General features: G+C 32.9%; 1 protein-coding gene across 1 annotated transcript; it reads right to left on the bottom strand.

Annotated features, from left to right (window-relative positions):
• Positions 1-369: 369 nt before the first annotated feature.
• Positions 370-6,603, bottom strand: LOC131636137 (obg-like ATPase 1). The gene is made up of 12 exons (XM_058906792.1): positions 6,397-6,603; positions 5,995-6,162; positions 5,721-5,844; positions 5,518-5,609; positions 5,108-5,206; positions 4,451-4,564; positions 3,798-3,862; positions 3,380-3,496; positions 2,923-2,998; positions 1,567-1,659; positions 922-972; positions 370-735 (listed from the first exon to the last, which is right to left on the bottom strand). Exons 1-12 carry the CDS (start codon positions 6,481-6,483, stop codon positions 637-639), a joined length of 1,185 nt encoding a protein of 394 aa, XP_058762775.1. The 5' UTR covers positions 6,484-6,603; the 3' UTR covers positions 370-636.
• Between the last annotated feature and the right edge of the window lie 7,163 nt (positions 6,604-13,766).

The following is a 13,766-nucleotide window of genomic DNA, read 5'->3' as shown; positions in this document are numbered from 1 at the left end:
TTTAGAAGGCCTCAAATTTTTAAAAGGTGCAATTTTTTTCCATAAATATTAATCGAAATAAATAAAATGTTATAATAAAAATTCAATAAATCAAAAAAATACTATAATAAAAACTCAATACATACAAAAATTGAGATGGGTCAAAACTCAAACTAATTATAATTAAATATATTTTTTATTAATACATAAATATAATTTTTATGTGTCTTTTTAAATTATTATAATTGTATTTATATTTTAAATTTGGACCTATTTTTAAAATTAGAACAGGGCCTCTGCGTTGATTGGGCCGGCCCTGGAATAGAGCCTAGCATTTCTTTCAAGAAATTAAATAAGTAACAAACAAATTCCTACTTCACGTTAAAAAAATGTGTATAACAAACAATATATTGATTGATCCATCATGCAATAACTCAATAGGACATTTATATATTCAAAACTGCTATAAGACATAACTTAACAAATTGTAATTTCCGAATTAAAATCCACTAGAAATAATTAACCTAAGTACATCATCATGAAAATTGTCTGAAAACTACACTTTTCACCTCTTAAAGAATTCTCAATCGAACATGGTAGGCGTGTGTCCGTCATGCATGTAAACCAGCAAACTGCTAGAAAAGGCGAAGTTCTGGTTCACTTCTTCCCTCCACCAGAAACATTGAACTTGAAAAATATAATGTCTCCATCTTGGACCACATAAGTTTTCCCCTCCTGTTTATATTTTCCAGCAGCCTAACAAATAATACAATAAAGAACAACACGCGGTTAGGTTTCTAGATGTTACACCTAAGCTAAGTGATCCTAGATCAGCTACAATTAACCTAAAATGTTATATCTGAAATTTTGTTTCAATTTTTTTGTTTTGATGAAGTTATTATATCTGAATATTTTCACAATAGAAATACAAAAAAGTTATACCTTTACAGCTGACTCGGTACCAAGTTCTTTTAGATCATCAAATTTCATCACCTGAAACGACATTTTGAAAAGCACCCGGATCAATGGTTGCAAATATTGAACACGTCTATCAATATACAAATTACTGTAACAGCAAAAACAACAATAATAGAAAGAGAAAAGTTAATGAATCAATCATGATAAGTTAAACTTCATAGACTGAACACATTCTCATAAGTGGAATGTTTAGCTAGAAATATTAACAAGTGTTGGATGATTGTAGAACAAACTTCAATGAGTAGCAGTGATGATTGTGCCTTAATAAGAAACCGACTTTTAAAAAGCATGTTTCAATTAGATTCTTATCAACTAGAAACTCATATTGCAAGGGTGAAATAGCTTAATTAGAATCATGAAGAAAATCTCGTCTAAATTTGCCATGAAGGTATGGAACATTTAGTATTCAATCTTAGAATCTAAGGATTCCTATGTTTGATTATCAAAGATAAAGAAACAACGTTGCAACAAAACCTTCGCAGATAACTTAATTGTATAATCAATATATAATTACACATATGGATGTCAAGATGATAAATAAATTAGTTAATAGGAGGGAGAGAAAATGGCTGATCAAGAACAAAAACTATCCAAAATCAACGAACTAACCTCAGCACAAATAAATCCCTTTTCAAAATCAGTATGGATAGCTCCTGCAGCTTGAGGAGCCTTTGTTAGGCGTCTAATTTGCCAACACTTAACCTGAAAATAATAAATTATAGCCACAAAAATTTAGGCACCAAAACCTGTAATCTTAGACAGAACACCGCAAAAAAAAAAAATTCAAGCAAAATACAATTCTCAGCTCATATTAGGGAATAAGAACCACCATAGAGGCCCAAAAAAGGAACATGCATCAAAAGAAAAGATCGGGTGGAGGGAGGGAGGTTTAACAAACATGTGTGTTTCATACCAGACCTTTAGTTTCTTTTCATTCAATGATTTAATCATATTTGACTTTATGATGCTTTTGACGAGAAATAGGTGAAGAAATGTAATATAAAAACAAATCTTTGAGTGCACTACTCCACTTATCAATGATACAAATTGCACTGATTCATCCATCCATCGCATGATTCAAATAGTTATATTACCTCGTATAGAACGGTGCAGATCGAATTGCCAATAGTAAGATTATAGCAACTATGGGAGAAACTATTATATAATTTGGCAAAATTATCAAACCAATACAACAACTTATTCATATAGAAAAATGTTATTCTTACACTAAATCCTACACCTACTCCTTAAACACTTTCACAAATACGTCAACAGTGTTTTCTTTTTTTTTTACTTTTAATATATATTTTTTTAAAACTACTTTGGTTAATGAAATGTTAAAACTTGGTTAATACAGTTCAAAGTTTGGTTAATATATATTGACATAAAAAATTAATATATTGGGTACAAAATTTGGTTAATCATATTTATAAAATTGGTTAATAAAGTTCATAACTTGGTTAATGAGTTCTCAAACATAAAAAAAATATTAAATAGTAGAATAAAATTGGTTAATGGAGAGTAAATGTTGGTTAACATATTAATAATTTAGTGTCAAAACATGGTTAATAGTATGTATTTTATTGGTTAATGAAGTAGTAAAAGTGGTTAATGAATTATAAGTAAAATAATTGGTTAATGACTTATATTTTTGTGGTTAATATAGTTGTGAAGTTGGTTAATGATACAATCTTATATTTGTTTTATAAAATAAATTTTAAAATTAAATATTTAAAATATATATATATATATATATATATATATATATATATATATATATATATATATATATATATATATATATATATATTTTAAAAAAATAATATTATTTTATTAAAAAATACTGTTCAGCGTATAAATATGGTGAAGAGTGCATACGGTGTAGATATTGGTGTAAGCATAGCAAAGCTGTATTCATATATAATTGAAAGACAAAAGTACTAAAGGAGATAAACAGATATTCACCTCATCAGGTCCTGCTGTGAAAAAGTAAATGAGATTGATAGCTGAAAATCCAGTCTTTATTATTTTGGGGAGAGCACTGTCGAAATGAAGGATATAACAATTTTAGTAGAATATAAATTATGCACCGATTCTTCAAAATTAATAAGCATAAGAATTATTCAACAATTTCTAATGAAAACAAAGATTATTAAAAAATAAAAACAAAAGGCAAGGCAATCAGGATAACCTCTTGATGTAGTAATTTTAATTGTGATTAAAAAAGGCATTTATTATCAATTTCTTTAAATGAGAACAGAGCTAATTCTCTTTACATAAGCATATAGACGCACTGAATATGCAAGGAAACTAAAATAATGTTTGATGTATAAGTAAACCTTCTTTTCAAATCCACAAAATATTTACGTAATAACTTCGCATTCATACATTTAATTAGCAATAGGACAAGCATTGAACTGACCTTTGAACGTTGTTTTCCTCACAATATTTAGCTGCCTCATCAGGAGGCATATCTGAGAGACTCTTCTCTAAGACACAGCTGAAAGGAATCATTTGTCCACCACCATGTTCCTGGACCCTGGAGAACAAAGGTGACTAATATTAATAAAATTTTCTTTCGACATTATAAACTAGGCACGATAAGAATATACAAGTTACAAGTAAACAGTATTGCATAAGCAACAAAATGTGCCTAACTAGTAACAAATTTCTTCTTCCAATGGCTCCCAGATGAGAGAAATAACTTAAGTACTTTGCAACTATTTATAGCATCCTTTATACTCACACAGAGGCTGAGGGGGGCAAGGAATGAGACAAAGTCTAACTTGATTCCAGAAGAAGAAGAAAAATGACAGGAAAAAAAAAACATAACTACGTACCATGCATGAATTTTGGGAAGAAACTTGTTCTTTTTTCTTTGGTAATCTCTTTCGGTCATATTAACCTGTGAATAAAATGTAAGTATTAAGAGATGGAAAATCCACATAAGCAGATCAGAAATACCGAAAACGGAACAATATGAGTTTTTACGTAACTCATTAGTCATTATCAATATATACTTACACAAAGTACTGAAAAAGATATGTGATACACACAAAAAATACATAAAGTGATAAGGCAAATTCCAAATATTCCAGAACATGAAATGACAAGGATATCCAAATTAAAGAATTAAAAGTAAATATGATACGCTTATATGCTTTCATGCAATGCAAGTATATATGAAATATGGTCTTCACAAGAAAAATGTGTGTGAAATGCTGCTATATTGAAATACAAAGGTAAAAAGCAAGCAAGGAACGTTGTTAAAGAAAAAAAGATAGGTATCAGTTACTAACATGCTACCATGATTCTATTTTCATGCCAAGTAATATCAAGCTCGGCTCAAAGTCATTATAAGGTTTAAGAAAAACATTGTTACGCTAAAGCGTATACTAAACATTTTGTCCAACATAATATCCGACAAGCGTCAAATCTAGTACTAAAACAAAGACAGACAAAAAGTCAAAGAAAGTAAAGTGAGATATGTTACCAAGTAGACAACAGGCTTGGCAGTAAGCAACTGGAAGGAATTTAAGATCTCGACCTCGGCAGCTTTCCAATCCCCTAGGCGTACATCTTTTCCCTCCTCGATGAATGCCTTGACCTAAAGATGTGAAAAATTACCACCACAGTTTTCATCTAATATTTACCCGCAACTACTTTGTGTGTATATTTACAAAACTTAAACACACAAGATAAAAGGAATGTGACGGTACATTTAAGTGATAGAATCATCCTTACAAGAGAATGCAATGCATAACATAAACAAACAGACACAAACATAATTTCCATGTCTTTTAAGAGCAAATAGAGGTTATATCCAATCCATTGACAGCAATTGAATTTGACGATTTACATAATAATACAACTTCAAATATTTATTCCTTCCAAATTTGAGATATTTTCTGCAAGCAACTACTGCTGTTGCAGCAATGTATTGTGGAATCTAAAAGAGACTCGTGACAGAAAGCACCAGTAAAAAATACCACAAAAAAAGTAAGACAAGACAAACACGTAATAGATTCAAATTACAATGGCAGTAAACTGTAAATCATAGTATAAAGTAATGAGGCAAAAGGTGGCTAATAATGGCATAGTATCATACAAAAGTTAGCTGAGTGCAAATAATGCTCAGAAAAAGTCAAACCTTTTGACAACATTCAAGCTCGATTTTTAACTGCTTGTCATTGCTCCTCTTCATGCTCTTTTCAAGATCTTCTAACTTGTTTTGCATGAATTCAATATCCTATGATGTTATCCAGAGGGAAAGTATTAGCAGTTATATTACAGTGTATAAGAAGTTCTATTGAAAAGGTACAACCTTTAAATTATGCTAAAATAATAAATTCATCAAAACTAAAAGAAGAAATTACAACGAATTTGGCGGTAAGATCCTCCTTAGCGTTAAAATACACAGATAAACAGTTGGATATTAAAGAAAATATAATCAATGGAGCAAAGATCAATGTGAATAAAAATTGATATTTCATCACGCAAGAATGATGGTTGGCCCATAAGTCATTTCTATGATTAAAAAAAGGTATTTATTAAGCATACCTTCAGCCGTAGCTCTTCAGTAATAACATCTAAATCCCTCACGGGATCAACAGTGTCATCTACATGGATAATATCCGGATCCTCAAATGCACCTAACGAACGGCAATGACTATAGGTTAATAACCCCCCAAATCAATACAACAATAACATTATAAAATAATAATGTAAAAGTGATGTGAAAATAAGAGCAGTCATTGTCTTACGTAAAACATGGAAAATGCCATCAACAGCTCGGATGTGAGATAAAAAACTATTTCCCAACCCTTGTCCCTGATGAGCACCTCGAACCAATCCGGCTATGTCATGGATTTCTAAGAAAGCGGAGACCTGTATTTACAAATCCAACAAAACACGTCAAGATACATAACACGCTTACTCGTCAAATAACAAACAACCAAAAGTTAGAAACCCTGTGAGTGCATAATAATAGATTAACAAGAGAGATTCACCAACAATGGTATGAGAGACATTACAAACCTCACTTTTAGGCTTGAACAACTGACAAAGCCACTCGAACCGCTCATCGGGAACATTAACCCTTGCCTCATTAGGCTCAATAGTGCAAAAGGGGAAATTCTCAGCAGGAATAGCCATCTTGGTGAGTGTATTGAAAAGAGTAGACTTTCCAACATTTGGCAAACCAACCTGAAAAGGAGAGTAACAATAACTAACATGAATTGAAACAAACAAACAAACAGCCCAATGCTTCTAGCTCAGTTTAAGTACACAAAAATCACTATTCTATATAATCAATCATGCATGTAACGAAGTTGATTAATGGAGTGCCCAATTTTGCAATTGAAAAAGGGGGTACTGAGAATAGTATAAAAATTGAAAATTTATGCGATTGCAGAGAGAGAGAGAGGGAGAAAAGTATACGATTCCAATCTTGAGGTGAGAAGAGAATCGACCAAGGATGGGTCGTTCAGCTGGAACTTCCTTCGATTTGGCGGATTTAGGAGGCATTTTGCGGCGGAGAGAGGTTAGTTTGGAATGAGATGAAGAACGGAGAGTGACTAGGAAATCTGAAACTCGCTCCTCGTAGGGTTTTGTACTTTGTAAGATTAAGAAGAGAAAGGTAAAGGAAGCACTAGGTTACTTCTACACTGTTCATTCATTAGTACAAAAAAATGTGACTGCACGGTTAAAATATTTTTTAACTTGTGCGACTTTTTACTTTAAAAAAAAATAAAAAACATTGAGTTGGGCCTTAGAAAATACACCCAAACATCATGACAATTTCTTTATCACCCCTGGGGTGAGAACCCTGCTAAAAATTTCATAATACCCCTGACTTCAGAGATGCATCTCTGAAGTCATTTTTTTCCTATTTTTTTAGAATTCGGAGATGCATCTCCGAAATAATTCATTTTTGGGTGTTTTCGAAATGTATCTCCGAAAACAAAAACCCTTCAGGCTTATTCTTCTCCGAAACAAAAACTCATTTTTTCTTTTTCTGTTATCTTCTCTCTTCTATTATGGTGATTGCATCAATCTGTTGTTTTCTTACTTGCATCATGTATTTAGGAACTGTTTTGTGTGATTTGATCGATCGAGACGGAGAAGTTGATCATTTGAGTTGGATTATTAGAGGACTTACTTGGACCTCTTTTGTTGTTTCACTTCTTACTCAAAATAGTAAATGGATCTTGTGTCTAACTTCTGTTTGGTGGATTTGTTTATGTGTGCTACTTTCTATTCTCAACATTGAAGCTCTTATAATAAATTATAATATTCCTCTCTTTGATTTGATTTCATGGCTCGTAAATTTTCTTCTTCTCCACTGTGCTTTCTGTAACATCCCAATTTTATTAGCTATTTTATTTAATTAGTGCTATTTTGTGTTTTTAATAATTATTTATTTATTTAGTTATTATGTGATATAATAATTATTTAAATATTTGATTATGTGTGTAATTGTGCTATTTAGGTTAATTGAGTTATTCGAGAGATATAACTAATTGGGCCTAAGTGTTATAATTATGAAGCTAGAAAGATTGTGAGTTAAGCTCAATTAAGAAAAGAAGAATAGTAAGAGAGTTAGAGTTTTAGAGACATAACTTTCATTTGGGAGAAGAGGAGAAAGAGAGAGGAATAAAAGAAAAGATAGAAAGAATAGAAAAGAGGCTAAGAGAAGAACAAAGAGGAGAGGATTGTAGATTTCATCAAGAGGTAAGGGTTAGAATCCAAGTTAATATAGGTTACATGATTGGGTAATGTGTTGTTTGTGTAATCTCTTCATCTTTCAATTTCATGGATGTGGAAAATGTTAGGGTTTGGTAGACTTCATAAGATTTTGTGAATTAAAGCATGTTTGATGATGTTTGTATGTGAACCTATGGTTAGAAACATGTGTTAAGAACCTTATATGTGTGCTAAACTGCTCTCAATTGATGTATAAATTGTATGAGGGTTAGTGGTTGTTGTATGAGGTGAATGGGGAAGGAAAATGGTGATTTTTGGGTTTTTACGCAACATGAGTCGACCTATACAGAAGTATGGGTCGACCTGAGCTAACCCGCAAAGGCAAAAATTCAGTTTTTAACAGCATGCGTCAACCTGAAGAAAGTTTGCGTCGACCTGAAGAAGCCCAAAAACCCAGCATAAGTCGACTCATGGGTCGACCTGAGCAAACCCGCAGCTTATCCAATTTTTCAGGCTGATTTTGTAAAGACCATATGATAGGATAGAGTTGGTTGATGTTTAATGGTTTAATTTTGATGTTAATATATGGATAACATGTGATTACTTATGTGTTCATTATGAATTAATGACTTGTGGCTAATACTCATAGATGTGTTAAGTGATGTGATATCCATGATATGTTGGGATGAATATATATATATATATATATATATATATATATATATATATATATATATATATATATATATATATATATATATATATATATATACATATAAAGGAGGGATCAAATTACACCCGAAGAGTTACACCACGAGTTACACTCGTTCAATAACTACATCTCGAAATAATATTTTTTAAATTCAACCGTTGGATTGAAACATAATATCATATAGATCATTCCTATAAAGTTTGAGCTTAATCTATAATGATTTACTATGTCATTGAATAACATCAAAATTAACGTTATATGAAAGCTCATTTTGACGTTAATCTTTGGATATCTTGATGATATAGTAAATCATTATAGATTAAGCTCAAACTTTATAGGTATGATCTATATGATATTATGTTTCAATCCAACGGTTGAATTTAAAAAATATTATTTCGAGATGTAGTTATTGAACGAGTGTAACTCGTGGTGTAACTCTTCGGGTGTAATTTGATCCCTCCTCATATATATATATATATATATATATATATATATATATATATATATATATATATATATATATATATATATATACACTATTTGAATGTGTCTTGTTGGTAATGATCATTTAAATGTGTATGTATCGAGATGTGGATTGAATAATGATAATGCTAGACTTGAATACATGTGATTGATTGATGTATGTTAAGTGATGCATTGTTTGGAAGTGAAATCATGTTGTGTATATTGTGCAATGTTGGAAAGATGTGATTGTGTAGTTTAAGAGATAGAGATCGTCTTAAATGCATGAGTCTTGTTTTGTTGCATACTTACACAAGCATGAGTCTTTGAAAGTGGCAATGTAGGGTAATCTCGCGAAGATTATTTGCTTGTCCCAAACCTATCAGGAATGGGGTTTGAAAGATTAACGCCGAATGGGGATTTGAGGTGGTTATCTAGTCTGTAGAGAATGACAATTGGCTTGCCGAAAATGATAACAGAGGGATCCACATGCATATTGCATAGAGTCACACTCGAGTCGCACATGTCAGTGTGAATTGTGTTTTGTGTGATTATGTGGTATGATTTGTGTGGATTGATTATTTGATGAGTGATGCATATATATGGAATTTATGAATTGATAATTGTATACTTGATGATATTTCATTATTGGATTACAATTGTTGAATGGGTAATTGGATATGATTACTTGTATGATGGAATTTGGTTGGTCGATTCTAAACATGCTAACTTTGATGTATGGATCTGAAAGCATGTTTTGTGAAGAGTGATGAATTGTGGAATATATTGCTTGGTTTTGTTTTTGTATTTCCCATTATTATCTTTTCTATAATAATTTGAATTCTCACCCTTTTGTTTGAATGTTACCCTTTGTTGGTAACGTGCAGGCTCAGACGAGTAGTAGCTTGATTGAGGATTAGCCGAAGAGTTCCTGAGTTTGTTGTTTGATTAGGTAGCGAGTCATATGCTCTGATCATGTAACACTTGGGGGGTTTCTTTTGACTTGTGCTTATGTTTGGATATTGTTATTTTATATGTATTGGTTGGATATCCGGATATGTTGTTTAAAGGCTATGTGGCCTAGATCTTGAATTTCAAAATAGTATGTTTTGTGATGTTATTTGAATTGGTAGATGAAGATAGTATGGGATATATTCATTGAACTTGTTGATAGCAATTCTATTATTCCGCGAGCGTTATGCATATTTTTATGAAAGCATGAGAATTTTGGATTGTGTTACAATATGATCAATGCATATTATGAATGTTGGATGTTTGTTTTAGGTTTTCATGTTAATAAAAATAACATGTGACGCCCTTTTTCCTTTATGCATGATTACTCTGTGAATTGTATGTTATAATTTGAGGTTAGAAAAGGGGTGTTACACTTTCAGAAACTATAATTACTTCAATTTGGGCGTTATCGAAAGAAAACCATGCTTGAAGAATCTTTGCTATGTGAATCTCAAAAGGAAACTATAATTCAACCACAAAATATACTTTGTGATGATATTTCGGAAGTGCATTTCCGAAATATCCTAAGGGGTTATTTCGGAAGTGCATCTCCGGATGCACCTTTTTTTAAAAAAAATGCATTTTTCGGAAGTGCACATCCGAAATCGCTTTTTTTTCCAGGAAAAGGTGCATCCGGAGATGCACTTCCGAAATATAAGTATATTTTGGGGTTTTCACCGCGGTCCCTAAGAAAACAGAGGGGTCTATAAATAAATTGTCAACATAATCTATGATAAAACAGTTGTAAGGGGGAACTAAACGTTTGAAGGTTGGACGAGCGTCTGAAATGAGCTTATCACTCACAATGGTGTTAGTCGTTCGAAATAGACTTAGTTTCCCGAAATAGTATTCAGGGTCTATTTCGCTTAATACATGTGGTTCGTGAGGTGTTCGAGTAGCAATAATTTAGAAGTATCACTCAAAAGGGAAAATTGGCTGCCCCACAGTTTGGGGGAAGAACTTGTATTCCTTTACTCCCACGTTCTTGAAAGTGGGAGAAATTGTTTTTCCTAGCTTATTGATCCTCTATATAACTCAATCTTGGAATTGGAAAAGGGATCATCCACAAATTACAAAGAGAAACATACAAAGTCTCTCACAATCACCACTTGAGCAATCTCTTCCTCACAATTATTGCACTTTTACAAGTATAACTGGTGTCCATTGTAGGGCTCTAGTACAACTAATATAGGCCACACCTACATCCCCATTAGAGACCGCCTCAATCGTCGTCCTCAAGTTAGTACAAACATGAGGCATCACATCAATTGGTAGTAGTTCCAACTATAATCATCGGGCCATATTAGAAATACAAGTTGTTATGGAAGAGTTACACCTCCACAACCAAGCCTTGGAAGATAATATCGTCAACATTTAGCATTAATAGCAGCAGGTCGACCTCTTGAAGAAATTGAAATCAAGGATCTCTAATCTCCTTTTGACAAACATTGGGGGCCCGATTCCAAAATTTCCACCCCCTCATTAACGAATTTTGACGGAAGGAATAACCTTCAAGAGCACGTCGCATCCATCAACAATCAAATAACTACCATCAGTGCCATTGACTCCTTGAAAGTAAGTTAATCTTTAGCACCTTTCAAGGACCACCTTCACGGACGCCACGTTAAGGTTGTACATGAATTTACCATGTTTGTCAATTACTAGCTACCAGAACCTAATGAAAAAATTAATCCACTAGTTTTTGGCAAGAAAGCCAAAAAGGTATCAACCACAAGCTTATCCAATATCCGCCAAGGTTTCTCTGAATCGTAGAGGGAGAATATTTCTCGTTTAATGAGGCAACCATCAAATTTGTACACCTGAACCAAGAAATGTTTGTAAGGCCATTTCATAATGGCTTGAGGGTCGGGCACTGTAATGAGTCCCTACCTAAAAATCAGTGACTTCCATTGCAGTAATAATGGCACGAGTTGAATTATATATTAAAGGTGAGACACACCAGGAAGCCCCATATCAATAAATGACAAAATAACGACGAGGATGGGGGATGATCGGCCAATCCATCGCACTCTCGATACCATAGTTGGAGAGTTTGCAAGGGAAGGACAATCCAACTCTTCCCGCATAAGATATGCCCATCAAGTTATGAATGTGGAAGATTCTTCTGTCATCTCCAAATCGAGCTCTAGGAATGCTATAAAACCTTAAATAACATTCTTCGACAAGGACGCCACCAGAATTCATCCTCGTGATAATGATCCCATGGTCATAAAAACATAACGTGACAATTTGGAGATCAAGCGTGCATTAATTGACTTTGGGGATCCACATATATAGTATACTATGACATATTTGAAAGGCTTGAATTAGATCCTGATGATCTACGAGCATTCCAACGCTAATTGCTTAGCTTCTATGGGGAACATGTGCTGATGAAAGACAACATCACCCTCAAGATAGTGGTTAGGCATAATGAAAATGCGAAAAATGATAAACGTCAGGTACCTATTGGTAAACGCTATGCCCTCGCACAATATAATCATATGCAGGTGTGCTTTCAACCTATTTAGTGTCGCACTATCAACCTTGTATATATGCATAAATACTTGTAACTTCACTGGCGCTTTGGAAGTCTTAGGAGACCGGGAAACCACCTCAATATGTTATCAAGATAGACGAAGGGTAAGGAAGGAGACGATGGTTGTAATCAACGACCCGGCACCAGATGTACAGGGAGTAAACTTTGTGGATCTGAACCCCAAAATAAAACTTGGGAATGAAAGCCACATAAATACCCACTAAAGATACAAAAGAGGTTCAAGCTAAAATACCACTTGCTCCTTAGCACATTTAAAGTACTTGTAAGAGGTCTCGATCATTTTATCTTTACACTCTAACAATTTGTCCTTCCGGTTCTTCTAGGAGAAGAATGTCGCCTTGGGGGATTCCTCATAATCTTTCACCTTGTTTTCTGTTTGAACGAAATTCTCATTGGCGTATTTGATGTCTTCCTCCGCCTTCTCCATTTCCTCTTTCATCTTTGCTTTTGAACGCTTTTGTTCATTACACTTCTCAACAACAGTCTTCAACGACTCATGCTCTTGAGATAGTGCCTCCTTCGCAATATTTAGTTCGACTTTCAACTTATCAACTTTGTGAAAATATATATTTATGTACCAAATTGTAATTTATGGTAAGGAAACAAATATTTATCACTTGTTTTTTATTGTCATTATTTTGGGACAGTTTTTGGAGTTCTATCTTGGATTGATTTAAAATTTGTAGAAAAATGTTGTTTGTGCATGCATGCAAGGAGTGGGAGAAAAAAATAATTTATTTGGTTAATTAGTGTTTAGTATTTGGAAGATGAGAAATAATATCATTTTTTGTCAACAAGAGTTCAGTGTAAGCCACTTGCTAGAGAACATTGAAGTGTTATCTCAATATTTGGTCAAATCTAGAAGAAAATGTTTTGCTTATGATTTAAACCATTGTGATTACATCCTTCTAATTGTTTGGGTGCATAATATCGATTTTTGTTTTATTGTCAGGGGGTTACTTTACCCACACTATGGGGTTCTAGTTCACCACAATGAAAAACCAAAAAATGCCCCTTAATTTTGAAATGCATCACCGGACATACTCATAATACACACATCTCAGTACTTCATAAGTAAGTCACCCCCATTTTACTCAAAATTAGTCCGGAAATGCATCTCCGAAATATTCCAAAGATGCACCTTTGTAACCTTCACTTGGATTTTATTTGAAGGCCTCATCATAACTTCTAAGTCATTTATTAACAATTGCATATTAATGGTTTAGATTTTGGGACTATACGAAAATTCAACTTGCAAATATGCAAATTCAACAAATTTTTAAAGGATAAAACAACTTTGAAGGGATTTTATGAATCTATAGTCTTATATATAGTATTTTTGAGATGACAATACAA

Source organism: Vicia villosa, unplaced genomic scaffold, assembly GCF_029867415.1.
Source record: "Vicia villosa cultivar HV-30 ecotype Madison, WI unplaced genomic scaffold, Vvil1.0 ctg.001648F_1_1_3, whole genome shotgun sequence".
Taxonomy (NCBI): Eukaryota; Viridiplantae; Streptophyta; class Magnoliopsida; order Fabales; family Fabaceae; genus Vicia; species Vicia villosa.
Note: the sequence above shows the minus strand (reverse complement) of the source record. Positions and strands in the feature narration are given on the sequence as shown.